The 25,634-nt window shown below is 41.2% G+C and overlaps 1 protein-coding gene across 3 annotated transcripts; it reads left to right on the plus strand.

The window, feature by feature from the left end:
- Positions 1 to 7,769: 7,769 nt before the first annotated feature.
- Positions 7,770 to 25,224, plus strand: Cep55 (centrosomal protein 55). Of its 3 annotated transcripts, none has more exons than XM_076920001.1 (9): positions 7,770 to 7,878; positions 10,238 to 10,432; positions 12,572 to 12,847; positions 15,076 to 15,144; positions 20,070 to 20,220; positions 20,624 to 20,934; positions 22,050 to 22,121; positions 22,735 to 22,860; positions 24,103 to 25,224. In XM_076920001.1, exons 2-9 carry the CDS (start codon positions 10,250 to 10,252, stop codon positions 24,301 to 24,303), a joined length of 1,389 nt encoding a protein of 462 aa, XP_076776116.1. In that variant the 5' UTR covers positions 7,770 to 7,878; positions 10,238 to 10,249; the 3' UTR covers positions 24,304 to 25,224. The 3 variants fall into 3 exon arrangements, with proteins under 3 accessions (XP_076776116.1, XP_034367607.1, XP_076776124.1); XM_034511716.3 differs by lacking the exon at positions 7,770 to 7,878 and adding an exon at positions 7,887 to 8,092 and having other exon boundaries at positions 24,103 to 25,223; XM_076920009.1 differs by lacking the exon at positions 7,770 to 7,878 and having other exon boundaries at positions 10,293 to 10,432; positions 12,561 to 12,847; positions 24,103 to 25,221.
- The last annotated feature ends 410 nt before the right edge of the window (positions 25,225 to 25,634 follow it).

The following is a 25,634-nucleotide window of genomic DNA, read 5'->3' on the forward strand; positions in this document are numbered from 1 at the left end:
ATAAAGCCTACTTTAAAATGACACACGGATAAGGCAAAAAAAAAAAAAAAAAAAAAAAAAGCCTGCCTCACTGGTTATCAACTTTTCATATTAATAAAATGTTAATTTTCTAAGAATTTATGGTTAGGCATTCAGATTGTAGAGAGGTCCCGTGTACATATAATAACCACAAGGAGCCGGGCAGTGGTGGCGCATGCCTTTAATCCCAGCACTTGGGAGGCAGAGGCAGGCGGATTTCTGAGTTTGAGGCTAGCCTGGTCTACAGAGTGAGTTCCAGGACAGCCAAGGCTACAAGAGAAACCCTGTCTCGAAAAACCAAAAAACAAAACAAAACAAAACAACAAAACAAAAAACAAAAAACAAAAAAAAAAAAACCCACAAGGAGTCACAGCCCATCATGTGACTCATAATCAATCCAATGTCTCGGCATCGTTGTTTTAAATTTTCTTAAATTTCTACAAGAGAAATATTATCTTAAATATGGCTTGAGATACATCATGCATATTTGATAAGATGCATCCAATTTGGACCTGTAAAATTGCTGAATAAGCCATGTGAAGGATCAATTCCCAAGCTCCAAGCATTCATTTCCTGGATTCTTTCATTTGACACTGAGAACCCTGAAGGAAGGCAAGGAGGATTCACAGTCAGACTGCAGACGGAGCTCGGGCTGTGTTTCCTGATGGAGAGTTTGAAAGGGGGGCTCTAGGAGGGAGAGGCAGCTGCAGGGATCTGTGTCAGAGGTGGAGGCGTATGCTCAAAGAACTTGCTGGTCAGTTAAGTCCAGTCTAATGTAATGGCTTGTGAAGTGTGTGTGTGGTGTGGTGTGTTTGTGCACACGTGCTCCTGGGTATATGCCTCTCTGTTGAGTATTAGTGTGTTCATTATTTTTCTCATTGCTGTAATCTAACTGACATGTAACTGAACTGGGGGAAGGATACACTGGGCAGAATGGATGGTGGGAGTGTGTAATTAAAAAAACAGAGAGAAAGGGGATAGAAATAGGAACCAGGACAAGATGTACTTCCTCCAACCAGGACACTTTCTACATTTCACTACCTCTCAGTAGAATCATCACATTACAAATTCATGTAAAGGATTCAGTCATTGATTAAATCAGAGGCTTAGTGACCTAATTGTCCCTCGAAACCTCGCCTCACACACACACCCTACACTGTGCCTCACTAATACCCTGTCCAGTCAAGCCTGCACTCAAACTGTCACAGATAGGGATAGCTCACTGGTGGAATATGAATATGGGCCTGTACTTTGGAAACCACAGAGGTTACAAAAGGAAATCCATACATTTATTCTTCTACCCCTATCAGATGTGGCATCCTCACCATCAACTCTGCCACCTCTCTTCCTGTCACCTCTGACTTGGTGGCAGCCTCCTCTGTAAGCTGTTCTTGCCCCAGCTGCTTTAATCCTAAAAAACAAACCTACAGGTAGGCTCTCTTCTCACTGTATAGGTGAGAAAACCAAGCCAGCATTAAATAACTGGCTAAATGTACAGCTCATAAGTAGCAGAGCTGAGGTGCAAACCCAGGACTTGCCTTGGAACATATCACGGTGTGCTTTGTCTTCAGCCACACACCCCAGAATGCATGCACTCTACTCTTGATGTCACTAAGATGTGCATGCTGGGTGAAGAATGTTCCCCAAATTTATGTCAACTTGGAACCTGTGAATGTCACCCTATTTGTAAACAGGGTCTTTCCAGTTGAAACCATGACAAGATGAAGTTCTACTGGATTAAATGGTCCCTAAGTTCAATATGACTAATGTCTTCATAAGAAGGACATCTGCACATGGACCATGTGCAAGAATGCTATAGGCAAAGAGGAACAGTTGTAATGGCACGTCTTCAAGTCAAATAATGGAAGGGTTGTCAGAAATCACTAAACCCAGGGAAAGCAGGAATGAAAAGGGAGCTGAGCTGGCAGAATAAATAACCTTGACCTTGGTTCTAGACCTCCAGCCTCCAGTACTATAAGAGAATAGATTTCTGTTATTTTGAGTCACTCAGTTTGCAGTGATTTGTTGTGAAATCACAGAAATTTAATATGGTACTTTTGTTCCCCTGGTGTGGTATTTTGAATGAAAATGACCCCTATAGGTTCATAGGGAGTGGTGCTATTCAGAGGTGTGGCTTTATTGGAGTAGGTGTGGCCCTGTTAGAGGAAGTATACCTCTAGGGATGGGCTTTGAGGTTTCAGATGCTCATGGTAGACCCAGTATCTCCCTCCCTTTCTGCTGCCTGATGATCAGGATGTAGACCTCTCAGCTACCTCTCCAACACCATGTCTACCTGCATGCTGCCATGCTTCCCGTCGATGATAATGGACTAAACCTCTGAACTGTAAGCCAGCCCCAATTAAATGCTTTCCTTTATAAGAGTTGCCAAGTTCATGGTGTCTCTTCACAACAATAGAAACCCCAACTAAGATACCTGGATACCCTTAGCTCACAAGCTCTTGGTGCCTGATGCTCACTTGCATCCTGGCACAAGCAGGCAATAATGAGCACTAGAATTAGAACATATTTCTTTGGGGTTCCAAAATGACTGAAGACCAACAGCTTTCTTGGAGTTTCCTAGAAAGTTGAAACATCCAATTTCAATTTCATGGACTGGACAGCTCTGAGTCTCAGCCTTTCTGTCAGGAGACAGCATGTGTGTATGTGTGTGTGTGTGTGTGTGTGTGTGTGTGTGTGTGTGTGTATATATATATATATATATATATATATATATATATATATATATGCCCAGCACTGGCATATTGGGGCAGAGGCAGAGACAAGCAGATACCTGGGATCCAGTGGCCACCCAGTCCAGCCAAAATAGCTCTTGCTTCAGAGATCCTGTCTCAAAAAAAAGGTAGAGAGTGATAGAAGACTCCCAAATTCAACCTCTGGCTTTCACACACATACATATATAGGTTAAGTAAGTCTCCCCACCTTAATATGCATATATCATACATGCACGCATACACATAGAATTTTTTATTTCAAAAAATTGAAAGTTTGATCAGAATTCACACTGTTTATTTTTTGAGCAAAACTCTCTGGGACCCCACATTTGCCTCATCATTCCCAACATCTGTCATTTAAGAATATTCTGTATTAATCTCTGTGAGTAGCCTTAGGCCTGCCTTGGAGCACCGGGGAGAAGAGATACAGAGAGCAGAATGTTCAGAGGAACAAAAGAAAATTTGGGGGGGGGGGGAATTACAGATATGAGGAATAAAATAGTAGGGACATTAAAGAGAATTTAGCCAGGGAAAGTGAAGATAGATTTACAATATCTGATTTCAGTTCCAGTTTCTCAGCTTCTTAAGAATGTGTTACCTAACAGCGTGGCATCCATGCAAGGTCTATTTTAAGACCTGTTTGGTGATGTATTTACACAGAAATGATTTCAGTTAACAACTAGAATGCATTTTTGAATTAAAATACTATTCTTTACTAGCTTAAGTATAGGGCTTTGCACAGTGAGCACTGTTTTTGAGTAACTTCATGCAGTTGTCCTTCAGTATACATGAGAGATTAATTAGTTCTAGTCTACCACAGATACAGCCACACATGCTCAATGCTTGAGCATGTCATACTTAAGTGAAATCAAACAGTATTTGCATGTAAATTATACACACCCTCTTCCAAGTCACCTCTAGATTGTTTGTAATACCTACAATGACGGGACGGTAATGCTGTGTGGGTGGTTATTGTGCTGTGTTGTTTAGGGAATACTGACAATGAGGACAGTCTGTATATATTCGGTACAAGTTTTTTCTTTGTTCAAATATCTTTTATTCTATAATTGGTTGAATCTATGAATGTGAAATCCGTGAAAAAGGTGAACCAACTGTAAAATAGTATTTAATTTTTTTTATTCCTTTAAAGATGTGATTGACTCCACACAGAAGTCAGGGAGAGATAAAGTATCTCAGAACATTTGGCTCTGTTGTCTCTATTCAGGATACTTGGGGAAGCTAAATATCTGATAGGTGTGAACATGGCCTTCTCTGAGAAAGTATTAATCAAGAACTTGGGAGTCGACTCAATCTGTAAAGTGCTTGCTCTGCATGTATAAGGATCTGACTTTGATCCCCAGGACCTATATAAATGAGCCAGGCATGGTGACATGCACTTGCAATCTCAATGCTGCTCTGGGAAGATGGAGCAGGAAGATCCCTGGGGCTCACTGGCCAGCCCGCCTAACCTCAGTTCAAATCCCCAGAAAACACAAAGTGGATGGCAACTGAGGAAAAGCACCTGAAGTTGACCTCTGTGTTCATGGGTACACATGCACACAAGCAGGAGTGTACACACACACACACACACACACACACACACTCCAAAAAGAATCTCTCTTTCTCCTTTCCCCGCTTCTATCTTTTTTTTACTAGGGATCAAACCCAAGGCTTCATACATGCTAGGTGGGTGCTTTATCACTGAGCTATACCCCAACCAATATTGTAAAAATAAACCTCTGGGGGGGGGGCACTCTGCAATAAAGATCCTTTCTTATATGCATACCAGTGCTGTTCTGTAGGAATATAACATGAGTTACAGTCGCCATTTTGGATTTCCTAGTTGTCACACTAAAAAATAAGCACACTAGGTAAGACTGATTCCCATGGTTTATTTTAGCTAGTCAATCCAGAATATTATGTTTTTAGTATGTAAGAATACAAACACATATTAGTACAATCCTTTATATTCTCTTTTTATACTAAGTCTTTAAAATCTGCTATGTCAGATCTCAACTTGAACACAAAGTCTTCATCAGAAGTATTTGATCTATATTTAGATTATATGGTATTTACAAACCAAAAAATATGTGTATGCCTTTTAAATCACATTTATTCAGTGTGTGTGTGTGTGTGTGTGTGTGTGTGTGTGTGTGTGTGTGTGTGTGTTTTAAGGGACAACTTATGGAGTCAGTACTCTTTTCTACTATGTGGATCCTGAGAATCAAACTCAGGCAGTCACACTTCGTGGCCTGAGCAACTCACTGTATCCTCTCTCTAGCTCCTAAACCTAAAAATTTCAATATACTTACATTTTTTTCTAATAACAGAATTAGCTGTCAGTTCTAAAACAAAATTAAGTACAATTTAAAGCTCAGTTTCTCACTCACAGCAGCCACAGTTCAAGCAGTCACCGGCCAGATATGGCTAGGCTGCCATAATGGACAGAGCACAGGAAGTTTTCTGTCATGGCAGAATGTTCTGTTAGACATGCAGATCTGTTAGCAGGCAGGGTCCTGTGGACTCATGAAGGGCCCCTTGGAAGCTACAACCCTTCAAATTACATCAGCCTCCTGGTTTCCAATTAGTAAGTCTGAAACCATTGGCACTGGTTGTTTCCTAGGAAGAAAATGATGCCTCTTGCCAAGATAAAGACTTACTCCCCTGCCTGTACCGTTTTTCTCCTTACATGAATAAAGATGAGTCTTGAATCCTTATCTTAGAATATCCCTGAGTGAACTGTCAGTATCACCTGGAGAATGAGATCACCTTGAGATGCTATGGGAACAGCCAGCAGCTTGAAGCTTCATGACTGGCAGTGCCTGTCTATAAAGAGTAAGCACTGATGTCTAGATCCAACCTCAGCCTTTACAAAATTAACCAAACCTCCCAATGAACCTCCTGGCTGTTCCTCTCTCTCAGTAGTCTCTATTCATTGTAGCTCCCAACAGAACCAAGGTTCTGGGGGACAGATGTAGAAACACAGTGTTTGGTCCCACAGACCTAGTACCAGGTGTCAGTCCACAGGGTATCCCCATCATCCCTTCCCTATCCTTCCTCTATTCTCGACTATTTAAAGCACCTTCCCTCTGTGTGTGTGTGTGTGTGTGTGTGTGTGTGTGTGTGTGTGTGTGGAAGATCCCCCTACTTGATTCCAATTTTTGCCTCTTATATAGAGTCTGGACAGTGAATATTCACATCCTGACTTCATTTTGACAAATTTTCTACCATCCCTAGTCCCTCTCATATGAAACTGTAACACACAAATAAGAAGAAAACCAAAAATGTTTCCTGGGATAAAAACATACACAATACCCCCGCCTCCCTTCTGCTTACTCCATATTGCATTCTCCAGAATTAGCTGTCCACAAAATTCACCTTTTGTTGAGCACCTGCTTATTGAAGTTAGCTAGAAACACAGTCCCTCCTCTTCCTCCCTTGTCTCAGGTTATGAGAGGTCAGTTTGCTGGAGTGGGTGCTTGCCAGAAAAGCTGACCATAGCAATAACCAGACATTTTCATTTGAATCAATACAGAAGTGTTGAACTGAACGCCTCACGGCTCTACGTGAAGAAGGGAAGATGTGCATAACCAGAACAGGCTGCTCTTTGGAACACTGGGTCACCGAGGGCTCCACCTGTTTGGGGCCCACAAACCTTTACATGAAAAACAGGGCAAAAGGGCAAGATGGCCATTGGAAGGCAAAAGCCTGCTTGCCACCTTCTAGTGTGCCCCCTTGTGGTAAATAAGTCTATTTTTTTTTCTCCATCTGCCTCTCCGTTCATACTTAAGGTGGAAGGAAGCCAACTCCGTGTAGAGAATTAGTTTCTTGGATTGCCATCTTCCTGCTAAAAAAAAAAAAAAAAAAAAAAAAAAAAAAAAAAAACCTGAAATTCATTAAATGGTTTCTCATCCACTAGATTGGGTAACAAATAGGTTTGTTGTCTTTTATTTACCAGTGCCTAACTACATTTGTTAAACTAACCCTCGCAGCTATACTGTGAGATGGTTATCTGCATCCTCGTGTAGATCCTCGTGTAGATCAGGAAACTGAGGCTCAAGGAAGATTAATGTTGTTCTCAAGGCCATACATTTAATAAGAGGCATTCAGGAATTTAACTCTTGTATTACATACAAGAATGCTTTGCTACTGAGTTTTTTCGTTGTAAACTTCTGGTATGCTTAGGCTAGGCTAGGTGTAAGAAAGACACGCCCTAAGCAAACAATAAAGTTCTCAAGACAGTAAACCAAGACCCTGACGTGACCGATAAAGACACATCTGCCTGTAAGGCAGCAATCTAGAGTCGCTGCTGGGGCTCACAATCTCAGTTTACAAACTGGGAGTTTATCAGCTCCCCACTGAGGCGTTCCTCATTGCTCCGCCCCTGAGTTTGACAGGGTGAATGAGTGGTCCGCCTGGAAGTCTAAGAGGCTGTGTTTCTCTGGGGAATTCAACATTCCAGGAGATAGAGGGGCTCCATCTGACCGAGAGAAATTGGTTGCCAAAGAACACAGACCAGATAGTCCCCAGCAAGGGTCACAGAGCTAGTCCTAAGAAGAACAGCAGGGTCCGAACCCACAGAGAAAAGCAAGCACGCCCAGACTGAACTGGTTGTTCGAATCTGTCCTTGGCTCCGCCCCTACCACACCCATATGCCCGCACACCCCCATCCACACCATCACGCTCTACCCATTTCACACCACGATTCCACACACAACCTCTATCCCCACAAGATCCTTCTCTGACCCGGCCGAGCCGGGTTCTAGGCCCATCTTCGCTCCGCCTGCCGTCGGGTTCCAGACCTTGCCCCGCCCTTCCTTTGACTCTAGACTCCGCCTCTGCCCCGCCCTCAAGCTCCTGGGCCCGCCCTCTCTCCTCCATCCTCAGGTTACAGGTCCCCTCTCGCCTTCTCTCAGATTGCAGGCCCCGCCCTCTCCCGCCTTTCCCCAGATTGCAGGCCCCGCCCTCTCCCTCCTGTCCCCAGATTGCAGACCCCGCCCTTCGCCCAGCCGGCAGTGACGTGTCCCGCCCCGCAGCCGCGGGATTCAAACTCCCGGAAGCGGTGTCTTGGCTGGAGCTTGTAGGGGGTTTGACGCAGCGACGCGAGCGAGCGTTGTGTTTGTCTCAGGTAGTGAGTGGTCCGGCCTTGGCCGGGGAGGGTGGGGAGGACAGCCGGAGCCCGCAGCCCCAGGGCCGGACTGGACCTCACAGGAGGAGCTTTGGTGAGCAGATCGTGCCGCAGGACTCCGTCTCTACTCGCTGGACTACATGCTGAGAGACACCACGCTTGGGTGCCTGTCGACGTCCAGCCGGTCATCCTTTCGATTCTTTTTAACTTTGCGGTATTATCACTTTCTTAACAGAGAGACCAGTGACCTGACCAGGTCTCTCAGTTCTCTCGCGCGTTCGGCCTTGGCTATTAGCAGGTGCTTCTCTTTGCAGTTTTTATTTTCCTGCCTCTTTCCTGCCCCCTCGTAGATGTGTGCGATTTACTAAATGGGAATGCTTCTTTAGTCTCATTCTGACTAGAATGACTTAGGTCCCTTCAGTCCAGTCAGAGATTTCCAAGCAGCCGCTTTTAAGCTCCTGTGTGGCAAAAAAAAAAAAAAAAAAAAAAAAAAAAAAAAAAAAAAAAAAAAAAAAAAAAAAAAAAGGTTGGGAACAGATAGGTACTGACTACTAGCTTGTATATGTGGTGAGTTCTGTGTCCCTTATTAAACTTAAGAGAGCGCATCCTGAAGATGCCATTAGGACTGGGTAGGGAGGTTCCTGAGGAGAACTTTGATTGAATGGAATAGAAAGTACTAAGAAAGGAAGGGTAGGACCAGGTGGTAAGAGTGTGTGCTGGGTCAGTCTAGACCAGAGTCAGAAACACTAGTTTTTAGGAGTCCTCTCTAAAAGGTAGGATGCAAATGTCCTGGGGGCTCTTTCAGACTGTGTCAAGTTCTCCTTGTGACATCAGCAGAAGCACAAGGAGAAACTTTTGTGGTAGCAGGTTCCTAAGACATAATAACTGCATTTTGCCTCAGCAGATTGTACCAGCTGGTTAATTTAGTATTTGTCAAGATAACGGGCAAAAATCTAGGCTGAATGCATTAATATAGACTTCGTTAAACTCTGTCTATACAGTTCTATTATTTTTAGGCTAATTTTACACAGGACAACCTTACACCCAACACCCTAAGTAGATCTCCTTGTATTGGTAGCTTTTATGACTATGATTATTCCTCTTGGTATTAATTACAGTTTGAGAATATTTGAGTCCCTCTCTCTCTCTCTCTTTTTTTTTGTTTTTGTTTTTGTTTTTTTTCTGTATTACTGGTGCCTGCCTCACTGTACTGAAGGCTTCCCAGCACCGGAAACTACGTTGTCTTCTCATCTTCCTGTTGCTTGAGTCAGCTTCTATCCAGTCCTGATTAGGTTACCTGATAAAAAGGCTTTGTAATACATTTGTGTTGTTTGTTTAAACAGTTTTGTGCAGCCTTAGGCTGCCTTCAGTCTCTATGCAAATGAGGCTTCTCTACTTCCCGAGTGCTAGGGTTGTTAGCATGCTCACCATAACTGTAGTAATTGTTGAATGAAGTAGGTCTCATCTTCCTTTAGAGTCCATAATCACACCGATATCATTTTTATCTCAGGACATATAAGGTAGAAAAATGTTTGGTTTTTTAGTCTCCCTAATGGAGAGCTATTTTATACATTATTTATATATACACAGTATATTTTACTATACATCTGCCTGCCTAGAGTTTGTATTCTACATTTGCTTCTAAATTCTCATCGGGTACCGTTAGCAGATGTGAAACTTGGCCTTACTTCATTTGCCCTTTCATTTCTTTCACCCCCACATCTCTTGAGTATTCTACCTCTTTTTCTTTAAATGTCTCGTGTTGGATTTTCTCACCTCTTCCTGCCATACTCTCCAAAGCTATTAAGATAGAGTTCAACTAGACATACCTTTTAAGAGGGCACATGGTGAGTAATGACCTTTTCGTGCCTATAAACTCGGAATTAGAGTTTCTATTCTTGAGTATGATATCACCTTGAAAGTGTAAGGCCTGGGGACCCTTCCACTGATTATAAACAAAAACTTTCTGTTAATCTACAGATGCCTATAGTCCCATTATCTGAGAGGCTGAGGCAGGAGGATTGTGAGTTCAATGCTGTCCTGGTTACATAGTGAGTTCCAGGCTAACCTGGGCTCTACTGAGAGATCTGTTCTCAAATAATGACAAATATAAGTATGCAGATTATCATATTTTTGAAGGTGGACATTTCCCTTGTATCTACCACTTGAGAGTTTTAGATTCATTATAACACCCTAGAAATCTTCAATTTTCTTTCTGGGCCCCACTGATTTGGATAAATCACTTCTATTTAGAGCAAAGTACATTATAAGGCCTCTTCCAAACCTGAGATATGAAAGTTTAAAGTCAAAACTTCAAATGCAGTTGAATTTTCAAAAATTATTTTTGTATTTTTCACAGATCAATTCAAAGATGTCTTCGAGAAGTCCCAAAGATTTAATTAAAAGCAAATGGGGATCAAGGCCTAGCAGCTCCAAGTCAGACACTGCATTAGAGAAATTTAAGGGAGAAATTGCAGCCTTTAAAACATCCCTGGATGAAATCACAAGTGGGAAAGGAAAAGTGGCCGATAAAGACAGAAGCAGACTTTTGGAGGTAAATGATCCTTGAAGCCTTTAAGGTGTACATATTCCAGAAAGCAGTGGATGTGGCTCTCTGATGTTACATTCTTATTCTTCCATTGTCCTGGCTTAACCTGTTCTTAGTTCTAGAAAGTTGATCTTGAATTTGGAATCTTAAATTCCTGCTTTGATTTTTACTAACCTTTAGACATACTTTAGTTATTGCTAATTCTCTCCTTTAAAATGCAATCGAGTAAGTGTTTTGAGGTTACCATGCATTGAGTTGCTTCAAAAATAAAGACATTATGATTAATAGTTTTGTATCTTTTATAATATAATGTGCTATGATCTGTTTTTTTCCCTTACCTTTAAAAGATTTGTTTTATGTGTATGAGTGTTTTGCAAGCATGCATGTCTGTGCATCATATGCATGCCTGGTGCCTACAGAGGTCAGGAGAAGGCATAGGGTCCCCTGGAACTGGAGTTTGGACAATTATTAGCTACCATGTGGGTCCTGGGAATTAAATATTATTCCTTTGCAAAAGCAACAAATGCTCTTAACAGCTGAACCAACTCTCCACTCTCAGACTCTCATGGTTTTTGTTGTTGTTGTTTTGTTTTGCTCTTCCAGGTAGGGTCTCATGTAGTACACAGGTTGGTCTTGAACATCAACTATATAGCTGAGGATGACCCTACATTTCTGATTCCCCTGCCTCCACCTTTAAGTGCTATAATTATGTGTTGTAACACTTATCCTATCATGTTTTTTCAAATATTGAAAACAAACCAATAAACTAATTTGGCATTCATCATGTAACTTTTTGATAATTTATCTTTTAAAAAAGTATCTATTTTTTTTTTTTATTATGTATGCATTGGTGTTTAGCCTGCATGCATATCCATGTGAGAGTGTCGGATCTCCTGAACTACAATTACAGACAGGAGCTGGTGTGTGTGTGTGTGTGTGTGTGTGTGTGTGTGTGTGTGTGTGTGTTTGTGTGTATGCGCTGGGAAATGAATCTGTGTCCTCTAGAAGAACAGCCCATGCTCTTAACCACTAAACCATCTCTCCAGCCCATTTATTTTAATTATATTAATATTATTGATAAAAATTTGTTAAATAATTTCAGTCTTTTGTGTTGTTACAACACAGTGCTATAGACCGGGTAATTTGAGCAGGGAGGGAGGGAGAGGAATATTTAGCTGCTAAGTCCAAAAGCACAGTGCATCTGGTAAGGGTCTTCAAGCTGTGTAATCACATAAAGAAGGCCAGGCAAGCATAGGAGGTATATGGGGGACAAGGACCAAATTCATTTTAACTGATAAGTGACCCATGACAACCACATGAATCCACTCATGAACTCTGTGCCCTCATGACCCCATCACCTCTAACACTGTTGCATTGAGGGTTAAGCAAATTTGAGGAATCATATTCAAACTATGGCATGCCGTGTTTAAGATTGCAAAACATACTGGCGTACTGTATGTATTATAATTTTTATTGGTTCTATAACTTGGAAGTGTTCTGCTTCCATGATTTTGGGGATGCCAGAAGGATACTCTGCCATTCACTACCTCCCTCCCCTTTTAAAACTGTAGTTGAGGAGAGAATATTTACTCAAATATTACATGATTTGATTTTTGTTTTTTGTTAGTTCACTAAGTATATAAAAACAAAACAACCAAATTTATGCACTTAAAATCTCCAAATTGTTTATCCACTTCAGAGTGTTAAATAGTGTTAGGGTTTCCTTGTAACTGTTTATAGACAGCCATTTTACCATTCCAATTGGCTGCCCTGTTAGCCTTTTCCTACCCACAGTTGTTTTCATCATCTTTCTCTTAGCTCTTTCCTGTGTTGCCACAGCCATGTGACAAGCATTGGTTTAGCCTCCTTCTCCCACCCTTGATATGGATGGTTTTTCCTCTCTATCTGCCTATTCGGTGTGTATACATGTTAACTAGAGCTCAGATGATGTTAATGAAAGGGCTCGTGCCTGTGAGCTGTCTGAGCAGAGAGCTGAGCGTGAGCTTCGTCTTGTATTTTCAGTCCTGATCTCATAAAATCAAAGTTGATATGCAGTCAATACTTATCAAATGCTTGTTGCAATATATTGTTTAGCTGGATGTTTGACCTGGCTTAGTTCTAAGATTCTTCTTAGTTCCTATCTAGAAAATTCAAGTTCTTGAAGCGGAGAGAGAAAAGAATGTTTATTACATCATGGAGAAGGACAAAGAAATACAGAGACTCAAAGATCACCTCAGGTCAAGATATAGCTCTTCTTCATTGCTCGAGCAGCTGGAAGAGAAAACAAAGGAATGTGAGAAGAAGCAGCAGTTGTTGGAGTCCTTATCCAAGGAGACAGATGTCCTGAAAAAGCAGTTGTCTGCCACGACGAAAAGACTTTCCGAACTTGAAAGCAAAGCCAGTACACTCCACCTATCACAGGTGCTAAACTTTCTTTAAACTGAGATCTTTTCCTGTCTGGTACAACTTATAGTTCCTATGAAGAATGAGTTTTTTAAGGTTTTCGAAATGATGCGACACCGTAGTGCACCTGCAGATCACTTACCTTCTTTTGGTTTTTTTTTTTTTTTTTTTTTTTTTTAGTTGAGTTCCTTTTCTATAAATAAAAATAGTTAATTTGGTTCCCTGCATTCCCCACACAGGGTTCCTCCCAGATGACTAGTCAGAAGACTATGCTGTAGCTACAATAGTCAAGATTTTGCTGAGATTTTATTTCAATAGTTTGCATTACATAAACGTTAAGTTGAAGTTTTTGGTTAGTTTTTATGTTTTGAGATAAACAGTTATCCCAATGTATTTTTTTCTAACTGCACATGCATTTTTCTTTACCTCTTGTCTGAGAGGAGCAATGTTTCAGAGAGAGCAAGGATCTGTGTAAAAATTATCTGGGTTTAAATCTTGGTTCTGCCAAGCAATAGCATATAACTCTGAGCAGACAAACCCCTTAGCTTCTCTGGTCCGAGAGACAGTGCTAGAGTTTGTCAGTCCCCTTTTGTAAACCTTGATTTCATAGCAGTAAAACTGGGCTGAGAGCACTGATGATTACATATGATGATTAGTTGCCTTGCAGAAAGCCTAGAGTATACTAAGTGCTTAATTAATAATCAAACCTCTGGTTCTTTTGACATTTTAATATTACTAACAATTAGTAATACTACCCATAGAAAAATGAGTTCCGGTGTGATTTCTCAGTGGTGTGAAGCTGTATTGGTTACTTTTCCTGTTGCTGTGTTAAAACACTGATGAAAGCAGTGTAAGGGAGGAAGGGCTTGTTCTGGTTTCTAGTCTGAGGGACCCATTCCATCTCAGAATCAAAGAGAAACCAATCAGAAACCAAAGAGAACAAGTAGAGCCTTGCTTATAAAGCTTCAAGGCCTGACCCCAGTGACTGCCTTCCTCCAGCAAGCCCCCATCCCTACAGGTTCTGTAGCCTTTCCAAACAACCCCGGTGTTCACACAAGTCTTTCTCTACAGATGCTTAGGGAAAACACCAGAAACACCCAAACCCTAAAAAGTAAGATTTTCACAGTTTGCTGGTAGCCTATGATTATAGCCACCTGGTTTCCTCTATGGGAGAATGAAGAAAGGAAAGCTATTATGGCATTACATTTTAAATTCTGTAAAAACTATAGTGTTACTATTTAATATTGTTATAGTCTTCCAAATCTGAAACTTTTTGAATGTTAACAAGTGGAAAATTTCACACCTGACTTCACATAACTATCACAGCAAGAAACCAGGCACACTAAACAGTTTGTGTACGGGCTCTGTGTATATGTGAAACAGATGGCTAGGCGATGGTGGTGCACGCCTTTAATCCCAGCATTTGTGAGGCAGAGGCAGGCAGATCTCTGAGTTCAAAGCCAGCCTGGTCTACAGAGCAACTCTAGGGCAGCTAGGGCTGTATAGAGAAACCTTGTCTTGAAAAACGAAGGGAAAAAATGAATTTCGTATTTAGAGTTGAGTCCCATCCCAAATATATCTGTCTCATTATGTATCTAAATATTCCAAACTCCAAAAAGTAAAACACAAAACATTTTGGTTCTGGTAAGTTTGGGAATCCTCAGCCTATGCTAATATAAAATGTAATTCTAGACTTTCTGTCTTTGACAGTTTGGTTTGTTTATTTGAAATAGCCTAATTGTTTGACTTTTTTTGGTGAAAACTCAGTGGGCTATTTATAGGTGCTGAGAGTTCTGGGGATTGGGGGGTCTAGAAAATCTCAGAGTAAAAGATCTGAAGTCTCAGGGGTTTCTAGATTGCTTAGGACAGTGGTTCTCAACCTTCCTAATGCTGGGACTCTTTAGTACAGTCCTCAGGATGTGGTGACCCCAACCATAAAATTATTTCATTGCTGCTTCATAACTGTAATATCGCTACTGGCATGAATCATAATGTAAACATTTTTGGAACTAGAGGATTGCCAAGGGTGTTGTGACCCACAGGTTGAGAACTACTTGTGCAGGAGACTATCCAGGGAATTTAGTGTTAGTTTACCCCCTGGTAATTCTCACCTGGCTTGGTGGTTCACCAGTAGTAGAGGTGTGTTTGGGATGTCTTGAGAAATAGTTTGTATTTTTGTGGAACTAAATATAATGAAATTTGTATTGTTAAGTTGATGATGTCAGCTACTATTGGCTTATTTACAGAGCATGCCTGCAAACTGCTTCAACTCGTCCATGAATAGTATCCATGAAAAGGAAATGCAGCTGAAAGATGTAAGTTGGTTTTTTTTTTTTTTTGATTAAACAAACAATGGGTAAAAGGACTAATCTATATGTTCTTTAGGTGTCATAGAATTGGAAGTATTAGTGTTATGACTTAAATAAAAAAACAAATCTAATGAAGAGGCAGGAGAACTGAGTGTTTGAGACCATGGTGTAGAGACTCTGTCTGTAGATTGCAAAGCTCTGAAGCTAAGCTTCCAACTAACTACCTTAGCAGCGTTCTTTTTCACCTAAATCTAATTTGCCCAAATATTTGTAGTGCAATTTAATTTATGCTTTTCCTTTATCTATTTGATATGTGTTTATTGAATGAAAAAAGAAATAAAAAGGAAAAGGAAGGGACATGCCTGCTCCTCGGTGTGGAGGAGGAGAAAGTTTATTGTAGATAAAAGGGAAAGCATAGCCAGAGGCAGGGACATCTGGGAGAGTCCAGAGTGGACATGACCCTGAGCTATATGAGGAGAGGGGATAGGGGAAAGAGGAACCAGCTGTAGCATCCAGGAGGCCAAAGGTAATTAATTAACTTCTTAATTAATTAATTTAAAAAAAGAAAAAAGAGGTAGTAACCAAAAATGTCTGGATTGTATTGGGAAGAGCCTTTGGGGGAAGGGCAGCCTATCCCCTGTGCATAAGAGTCCAGGGTAGGGGGTGGAGCTTGCCAGTCTTATTCTGTAACCTGTGTGGACTGAGGGATGCTGGGAGAACTTGGAAGCCAAGTCTGCTTTGATATGTTAATAGGCACTGCAGCTGTTTGTCCAGGGTTTGAAACCTAGCATTCATTATCTTCCAGTCCTTCTAGAACAGTTGGAGAGGAAGTGTGGCCTATGTATACTCAGTAGTTCTCTAGAATTAGACTTGAGGTTACTTTAGATATACCAGAAAGCTTTATTATTTCTTACTTAAAAGTGGATAAGTAAATTTTGTTGAAAATTGAAGTCACAGGACTATCTATATCTTTCCAAGTTTCAGATTAAAATATATGAAGTATAAACTTGTTGATATATAATTATTAGATTACCAGGTAGCTATTCTTATTACAAAAACATGGTGTGTTTACCCTGATGCCTGCTAAGTATGCTCTTAAGATTCTTGTTTTATTTAATCTAGCAAGTGTCTCTTGAAGTCTATTTGATTTTCAAAAGAAGAATTTAAATATCTTGAGTATCTATACAGGATAATTTGGTACCTTTATCAAAGCATTTACCTGTAGGTAATTGAAATAAACATAATTTTTAAAAAGTTATAAAAATAGAATTTTTCAGTGTCATCTTTTACAGAGAATTTTGCCTGTCTGTGTATTCTAGTGCCCACCAATTAGATGCCTGTATTTACCTTCCACACTTTCCTTTTTCTCACGGTTTACTTCAGTCTTCTGGATTTCCAACCACTCCTTAAAAGGAAAAACCTTTTCACATTTCTTCAGGCTGGGCCCCTCTATTTACGTGAGAAAGACACTAGTGCAGTAAAATCTAAACCAAGTCACCTCCAAGCTAAATCTAAACTGAGCCTAGACTGTGAATCTAGAAGATTTTCTTGAAATGTAGATTTTGGATTTATTAGGTCCCGGGTGGGGCTTCAATTCTGCATTTCCTGAATGCTATTGCTGCTGGTCCAAGGACACACTTGTATCATTCCTAACTTCTGAAGGGCTCCAGACTGGTCAGCTCTTCTGGTTTCTTGAAGATCTCAGATCTTTGAAGAGGAGGAGAATTATCCTTGGGAGACTTGGAGATGTATACACTGGCATGTATGCCTCGTGAGAGCCTTTCTGTCTCAGTTCCTAGGTTGATGCCTCAGGAGAATTAATATTTGTCCATGTAAAGTAAGCTCTAGGAATGCATGAATATGTTTTTTAAAGTATTCGGTCAACATTTAGGTCTGTTAGACATTTTGAAATAATTACCTGGTAATAATTATTAGATTTCTTAGGCATGTAAAAGATACATAAAGGCAGAAAGAGAAGCACATCTGACCTTAGGGAGGAGAGTGTTTATTGGTGGACAGGGTTGCACGTGTGCGTGTGCGTGTGCGTGTGTGTGTGTGTGATGATCTCACCCATGTGATGGGTGCACCTTCTACTCCTGTCACTCTAGGTTCAAAGCAGCCACAGGGAGAGGTTCCTAGAGCTTTTGGCAATAGGCAAGTTGAAAATTCCAGGAGTTCTCAGCCAGTCCATGCTAGTGGAAAGCTCTTGGAATCTTTTACTCATATGGGGATCACCAAGATAATAGGGATCCTGTGAACCCCAAACCTAATCGGGTGCCTCCAAGTTAAGTCTAATGGATTACCTTTTCCCAGCATTTTGCTATGCTGCATGGTGCTTTGGAGGGGTCATGGTCACATCCACATGGATGGTTGTGCCGTGTATCTCACACCATGCAGGCAGATGAGATTCCCATGGCAAAGGTGGCTCAGACTTTTTTAGGGGGAGGAAGTGACTATCATGTGTATGTTAAGTTCTCTCCCACAGTCCTTCCCTTCTGGAGTTGTCTTGCTTGGCTGCAAAGGAAGCTGGGAAGTATGGTCTTTCTGAAGGGAACTCTGAATAATGCCATAAATATTATCAAATGTCAGAACTGTTATCATTTTTGTACAAACTATACCAACCAGGTAACCAGCTGAAGGTAGTGAGACCAAGATATGGTAGATGCATATGAATTGAAGAGAAAAGCAATGTTTGCTTAGCTTAGCTCAGCATTGTGACATAGACTTGTAGTATTAGCTACTTGAGAGGCTGAGGCAGGAGGATCACAAGTTCAAGGCCTGCTTGGGCTTCAATTCTGTGTTTGAGGCCAGCACAGCAGAGGTAGAGGCTAGAAGAGCTTACTTTGTTAAGCACCGTTGCCATTGTGTGGCTCTTAAATCTTGTCTTTAAAAAGATTTTTTTTCTCCCAATTTTTGTTAATATAGATAGTGTAAATACAATCTAATGAGTCCACTTAATGTTGCTCATATGAATATGTTTTTAGTGTTGACCACTTGGTATTACATAGCCAACCTGGGAAAGACTGATTCCTCCTCGGCCTCCAACAGCCATTACTTGGCTGTAAACTTAAATATATTTTTAGTTCATGTACTTCAGTAAAGTATCCACTGATTCATTTGAAAAACATTGTTAGACGGTTTTAGACGTCCGTGCGCAGCTTAGAACAGACCACTCCAGACCAAACAGTTGGGGGGGGGGAGATGGGGAGGTTTATTCAGGAGATAGGGCAAAGGTGAGGAGAAGAAGATGGAAGAAGAAAGAGGAAGAAGAGAAGTAGAGGCCGGCCATGACCACGTGGAAAGAAGGGGAAGGGAAGGGGAGAGGGGCGAGGGGACAAAGAAGCTAGAGGCAAGAGAGCAAGAGATTAAGGGGGTAAGAGAGAGAGGAGGGGGCAAGCAGCCCCTTTTATAGTGGGCCAGGCCTACCTTGCTATTGCCAGGTAACTGTGGGGAGGAGCATACCTGGCTCTTGCCAGGTAACTGTGGAGGTGGAGTTTAGACAGAATACTAACATTGATGACCATCTGATGTAGATTTAAATTATTTGCATTGCTACTTCTTAAAGATAGGCAAATATAAAGTTTGATAGAAAATTAGATATCTTTAATATTTAAATAGTGCAACTTGTAGATGATTAGAAATACACATATGCTTTCTGGGCCATACAATGTTGTTTTGTTTTGTTTGTTGACTTGTTTGTTTTTTGAGATACAGTTTCTCTGTATAGCAGCCCTAGCTGTCTTGGAACTTGCTTTGAAGAACAGGCTGGCCTCAAACTCACAAATATCCTCCTGCCTCTGTCTCCCAAGTGCTGGGATTAAAGGCTTGCCTCACTAGGCCCAGTAACACGGTGGTTTTTGAACTAAATTTGAACACGATCTAGAAGTCCTCATGAAGACTCAATCCAGAGGAGCTTGGCCAGTATGAAGGATTATTAGGCTAAGGCATGCATCATCATGTATATGTTTCTTGGAACCCATCGCACAAAACATATAAGATGCACATGACGTCAGGTTTGGATGTGCATGACCATTTTGCACAAATAATTGTTAAAAGTCTTTTTCCTGGCCTCTCAGGATCATAGAACAAGAGGGGACAATTCTATCCTATTAACCTGAACAAGTAGATTGGACAGGATTTGTAATCTCATTGCATATTCACATTGTGTTCCTTTTTCTAGACCTTCTTCCCCTCCCTATTAACAGCAGGTTAGTGGTCTTTTCTAGCCAGCTTGTTGGTTTATTTATTTTTATTGTTATTTTTGAGACAGTGTCTCATTATATAGTCCTGGCAGGTCTCAAATGCACAGATCCTTCTGCCTCTGTCTCTACTAAGATTAAAGGTGGGTATCACCACACCTAGCTATGTAGTTGTTTAGAGACAAAGTCCCACCACATAGTCCATTGGGTCTTTAGCTCATGGTCTTCTCTTAGCTGATGTAGAGCTTCGGTTACAGGTTCTAGCCTGGCCCTTCTGTAGCTTTTCACTTGAATGTACCCTGTTTTCAGTAGCAAAACTGCACACTTCCCTCAGCAAAACAGGGTGAAAGGTGGAAAGGAGGAGTGTCATGTGTCTTCTAGGAATGGCTATCTGCTTGACAGACTCCTTTTGATTTGCTTATGTTTCTAAGAGTCAACTAGTAAAGGATGGTGAGTGTTAGTGCCAAAGCTCTTTCTAGAAGTGAGATTTGAACATCTGATTTCTGTGCCTGCCCCAGGGGCATTCCAGCTAACAAGCAAAATTAATTCCCTGGAAACTGACTGTCATGTATTCTAAAGGGATGTGGCATTCGTTGGCTGCCTGTAAGTGACTTATAAGCTGTAAGATTTTATATGTGTAGAAGAGACAATGTCATGGAGCCCCCCTCCCCCTTTTACATATTCTCAGTTCTGGACTTTTTACTATGCTGTTAATTTTTCATTCACTATAAGGCTCTGGAGAAAAATCAGCAGTGGCTTGTGTACGACCAGCAGCGAGAGGCCTACGTTAAAGGGCTTTTAGCAAAGATCTTTGAGCTGGAACAGAGGACAGAGTCGGCTGCTGCCTCCCTCCAACAGCAGATGAAAAAGACTGAATCAGAAGGTACTGAGCTATAAAAGTGCTCTTTTGGGATAAACCTGACATTTCCAACAGGAGTGACTCATCAAATTTAGACATTATTTTTTTTAAAATAGATATATATTAGAAATAAATAGCATCATGTCTTTTAAGCTTGAAGTAAGAAATAGCATTTGGCAAGTGTTTCCTTTCCCCTTGTTTTGAGATTAAAAGAGGACCCAAGCCATAGGTGAGAGAGCTACCCATCACAGGAATTGTGATTTTCTATACATGAATACCTTTCCCTCCCTCAAAGTTCTCATTCCCTCCAGAGCTGACTTGGGTACTAGTTTCCTTATGTGGGGCAGGGGAAGGTAGATGATGGATTGAGATAAAGTCCTACATAGTTCTGGTTAGCCTGGTACTTTTTCCAATTTGTTTGTAACAGGTTATCTTCAAGAGGAGAAGCAAAAATATGATCATCTCTTGGAAAATGCCAAAAAAGATCTTGAAGTTGAGCGACAAACCGTAACTCAGTTGCGTTTAGAACTTGATGAATTTCGAAGGAAATATGAAGAATCTCAAAAAGAAGTTGAAGATTTAAACCAGCTTTTGAGTTCTCAAAGGAAGGCAGACATACAGCACCTGGAAGAGGACAAGCATAAGACAGAGAAAATTCAAAAGCTCAGGGAAGAGAGCAGTATCTTCAAGGGGAAGCTGCAAGAGGAGAGGAAGAGGTCTGAGGAGCTCTTATCTCAGGTGAGCCAGCCTGAGATCTCCGTACTTCAGCATTCAACCAAGGATTGGGAAGCCGGGAGCACGAGAGAACCTGCAAGGAGCAGAAGCAGTCCCTGTCTCCTTTGGGAATTCATAGTGTAGCATGGAGGCAGGCCATGAATTAGTACCTAAAAAGATGGATAAGGTCAGGAAGATAAAACAGGATGATGAGAAAAGAAAGAACGGGCCCATGGAGGCCTCAGAGAAGTGATGGTATTGGACGGAGGATCGATGGTGGGAATCTGCAGTGAAGCTGGGAATTCCCTGCCAGTGGAGGAGATGACACTACTAAGGCTTGAGCAAAGAGTAGAACGTGTGGGAGGCCAAAGGCAGGGAGGGAATCTAGTCATTCCTAGGCTGTACTGGAGTATGCTGATGCTGTGCTCAAATGAATGTCCATAACATCTTCATATTCTCTTTTAGATTTGAGACAGCATGGCTTGGGAGTGTTAGAATTGAATACTACTAGAAAATCATGAATGTAACTTTTGCTTGGCAGCATGGCGTAATAGAACAGTGGAATCCACACCTACCCTTTCTGGCTCACACAGCATTCACTATCAAATGAATAATAGCCTCTACTCACCTCATAAGACCATTGTAGGGGGCAACTGAGGAGAAATATGAAAGCACTTTGAAAACTAAGTAGATGGCCATGGCGGCTATTGCTGCTATAATAGAGTTTTTAACGTCCTACAGAATGAGAGCTGCGGAAGGGTCAGTGAGCCTAACGTTTGCTTCCTTTGTCTTCACTCTGCTCACTTTGACTGGTAGGTGTAAGTAGTGACATTTAGTAGTGACAAGAAGTAAAATTTTCCCTGTCGCTAGCGTCCTTCTGTTATCCTACTCTGAAATGAAAGTTGACACCAAAGCCTCCAGGTACAGGGTATGGCCATACAGAACTGTGCCCGTCACTATGTGGCTGCTCAGGGAACTCTCAGCCAGGATGCTGCTGCTCATCCTGCTTAAGTAGAAAACCTCAAATACCCAGCAGGAATGAGCTGTCAGTTGTCCTGGGTAGAGGTGGGATGAGTGGGGTGGGTTCTTTGTCTGGGGAGGGCAGGTGAGATAATGCAGGATCTCATTGCATCCTCCAGGTCCGAATTCTCTACGATTCTCTGTTAAAGCACCAAGAGGAGCAGACCAGAGTAGCTCTGCTGGAACAGCAGGTACTTACTGTGGATGCTCGAAAGTTCACTCAGCTGGGAAAAAAACAGAACTTCCCCTGGTATTTATACTCTTCTACGGAGAACTACTTGAAAATTGTCAAACAACTCTGCACCATTCAGGGATCTGTAACTGCCCTCAGGCCAAGCCGAGTCTTAGAGGTGTGGTGGCAGTTGTCCTGACAGGTCGCTCTTCAGTGGCTGTAGTTCCTACTTCTACCCTAACTGGATCTTTTTCTAGGCCAGCCTGTAAGTTCAAGCAGAGCAGATACCATCTATTCTCAGAATGAATATAGAAATTCTTAATATATTTTGAACCAAGGAATAGCCATCTTCCCCCCTCTTTTCCACGCCCACCAAAAATTCCAAGAATTTGAAGGAATAACCCCAACCAACTTTTGCCTTCTGCTCATCCATACCTTGAGCCCTGGCTTTGCTGGCTCATAAGCCAGTGCTTCAGCCATAAACTTCACTTACTAACAGTCTCACTGTGCTCAGATGAGTTCTTGATAAGAAGGCCTGGAAAGTATTCCTGTGCTGATGAAGATTGTGAACATTCAGTGAAGAGAACTGGGCAGGATCTACCAGCTCTAACTGTCTTGTCCTGACATTCCAGATGCAGGCATGTACCCTAGACTTTGAAAATGAAAAACTCGACCGCCAGAATATGCAACATCAACTGTATGTGATTCTTAAGGAACTCCGAAAAGCAAAAAGTCAGATAACACAGTTGGAATCCTTGGTAAGTTTTGAATGGCTACTATAAAACTTACTACTCATTCTTCTTTTGCTACCTCTCATTTATGTGTCTGCATAGTTCCCAGACCAGTAATATAGCTTAAAAAGAACTTTATCTCAAGTCAGTAGTTGCCTTCTATGTGGCACCTAACTACAGCATCAATTCAGAACTCAGGAGAGACGGCACGATCCTCTTCCTCGTAGGTGCTGTAGGTCTGGGATCATCCCCTACCTGTTGGCTGTTGCCATTCTGGAGGTGTCCAACAGCACTTCACATAGAGGGGAGAAGATAGAAAAGAGGGCAGTATGACATTCTTCTTTTGTATTTCTAATGAATCTGTGTATCCATGTGGCCAGATGTCCCGTTAGTACACACTCATATATTGTCTTAGAACTACAGAATAATTTGGAAATGGAGATATTATAAATATAATTCATAAATTTCTAAGGGAGAGGAAAAAAATTAATTGCATAGTGACTTAAAACTATTATATTAATAAAATAAATATCTTCACAATGTATTATAAAATATAAATTTTTAAGGTTTCCTATTTTAAGTTTTGGTTTTTAAAAAAATATGGAAAAGCATAGTCTCTCTCAAAGCTGTATAATGCCCTGCTCGTCTGTGTGTAGCCAGTCTGAGCTGCTGAACGTCCTCGCTGCTCTCAGTTGCACATAGGGTTCTGTTGCTGCTCTTTCCTGTATTATGCTTTCACTGCCCAGGTTGGTTAACTTTCTGATGTTTTACAAAGCTGGATTCACGTTCTTGAAAGTGTCATAGTAAATCCTATTATTTTGTGCAGTGAATTTAAGAAAAGGGGAAGGAATGGTGTCTTCCCTTTACAGTCGGCTGTGCCTCTCAGCAAAGCCTATCTGTATGAGCACTAACTCACTACATCCCTGAGTAATTACGGTATCTAAGTTATTTAGGACTACCTCATATGTTACCATTGAAACACTGATGAGCAGCCGGGCGGTGGTGGCGCACGCCTTTAATCCCAGCGCTTGGGAGGCAGAGGCAGGTGGATTTCTGAGTTCGAGGCCAGCCTGCTCTACAGAGTGTGTTCAGGATAGCCAGGGCTACACAGAGAAACTCTTGTCTTAAAAAACCAACAATAACAACGAAAATATTGATGAGCAGAAATCCAAAATCAACTGTCTCCAGGGCTGAAGCACGCAGAGAGTGGAGAAGCAGTTCATACTGCCGAACCCTCAGGCTTACGTTCACATGACGTTTGTTTTGCAGAAGCAGCTGCATGGGTTTACCTTCACAGAGAAGCCGTTCTCAGTCCAGAGAGAACCCGAAAACAGAGTGAAAGCTACCTCACCCAAAAGTCCCAGTGCTGCACTCAACGAAAGCCTAGTGGAGTGTCCCAAGTGCAGCGTGCAGTACCCAGCCACCGAGCACCGAGACCTGCTTGTCCATGTTGAATACTGCATGAAGTAGCAGAACCGTTCTCGCCTTTGTACTGAACACATTCACACTGTAGTCTATGTCTGTTTATAGGCACTTTAAACCACGGGTTACATTTTTTACACAAGAAACTGTCTGGCCTGGGCACTCTGGCATATGAGGGTGTCCTTGTACTTTGCTGGCCACTTTGCATTTTCCTTGGTAGCAATACCTCCCTGAGTTGGTTCGTCATCAGGCTGCAGTGACAGAATGTAGTGAGCAGTGGCTCTCCAGACTTGTAGCACTTCACACTGTTCCAGTAACTAGCACTTCACACGGTTGTACTACTCGATAAACAAGAGCTATTTGGGTTATTGGTTATGGCTTAAAGCTACTGAGCAGCAAGCAAACATTTCATGCTTTGGGGGTGTTCAGGGAATCAGAAGGTAATTAACCATGGATCTCACTGTGCTGATATTTTTTATATAAGTGCTTTGTATACTGACACTTCATTTGATACCTCTTGCTATTGTAGAACGGTTACTAGAAAAGTTGGGAAGTTTCGTAATTTTAGTGCTGTTAACTGTTCTAAGCACAAAGCAGGTTTTGTTTGAAGAATGCCTTTAAGTAGCTGTACATTTTTACTCATATTATCTGACCATAACTTTGACTTAAATTTCATTAATACAGGTCAGTTTCCTAAAATGCAAAATGAACAAAACTTTAGCAAAACTATCTTGCCTCCTCATTTAATTTGCAGGGATTTTATTATATCTTTTTGTTTTGTTTTGTTAGCACTCTTAAAGATAGTTTGGCAGTGTAATTATCAGATGTTTGTTTTCTAAATAGATATTTTTATATATGCTTTATGTAAACCAAAGTGTGTTTTATTCCTTCAGATTTTCTAACATGCTTACACCTGGGCTACTATTAGCAACATGAAGGAGGAAAAAATAAAATTATTTAATAAGTTTTACTGTGTCTAGTATGTATGTGTATCCTAAGATCTCTAGTCACAGAGTGGTGTTGGGAGTCTAGATTGACACACATTATAAGGTGACAGGAACTGAGGAGATAGGAGAGGCATTCTGTGAAGGAGGTAAAGGAGTGGAGCTTTCTGGTACCTCTGCTGAATAGATAGCAACTCTTAATCAGTAAGATTAAGAACTGAACTGTTTGTTATAGAGGCAAAGCAACAAGCCTATGAAGGTATATGTGATTTTGGCTTTTGTATTTTGGGAGCATAAAAAAATACACAGTTCTGTTATTGTAAATAAATTTTGTCTTTGGGGTTAATAATCCCAGACTTCTAATATCTTCAACCACAATTCAACAAAAGATACAGAAATACTTTTCAGGTAGGTAGTTTGTATTCTGACCCACAG

Source organism: Arvicanthis niloticus, chromosome 1, assembly GCF_011762505.2.
Source record: "Arvicanthis niloticus isolate mArvNil1 chromosome 1, mArvNil1.pat.X, whole genome shotgun sequence".
NCBI lineage: Eukaryota > Metazoa > Chordata > Mammalia > Rodentia > Muridae > Arvicanthis > Arvicanthis niloticus.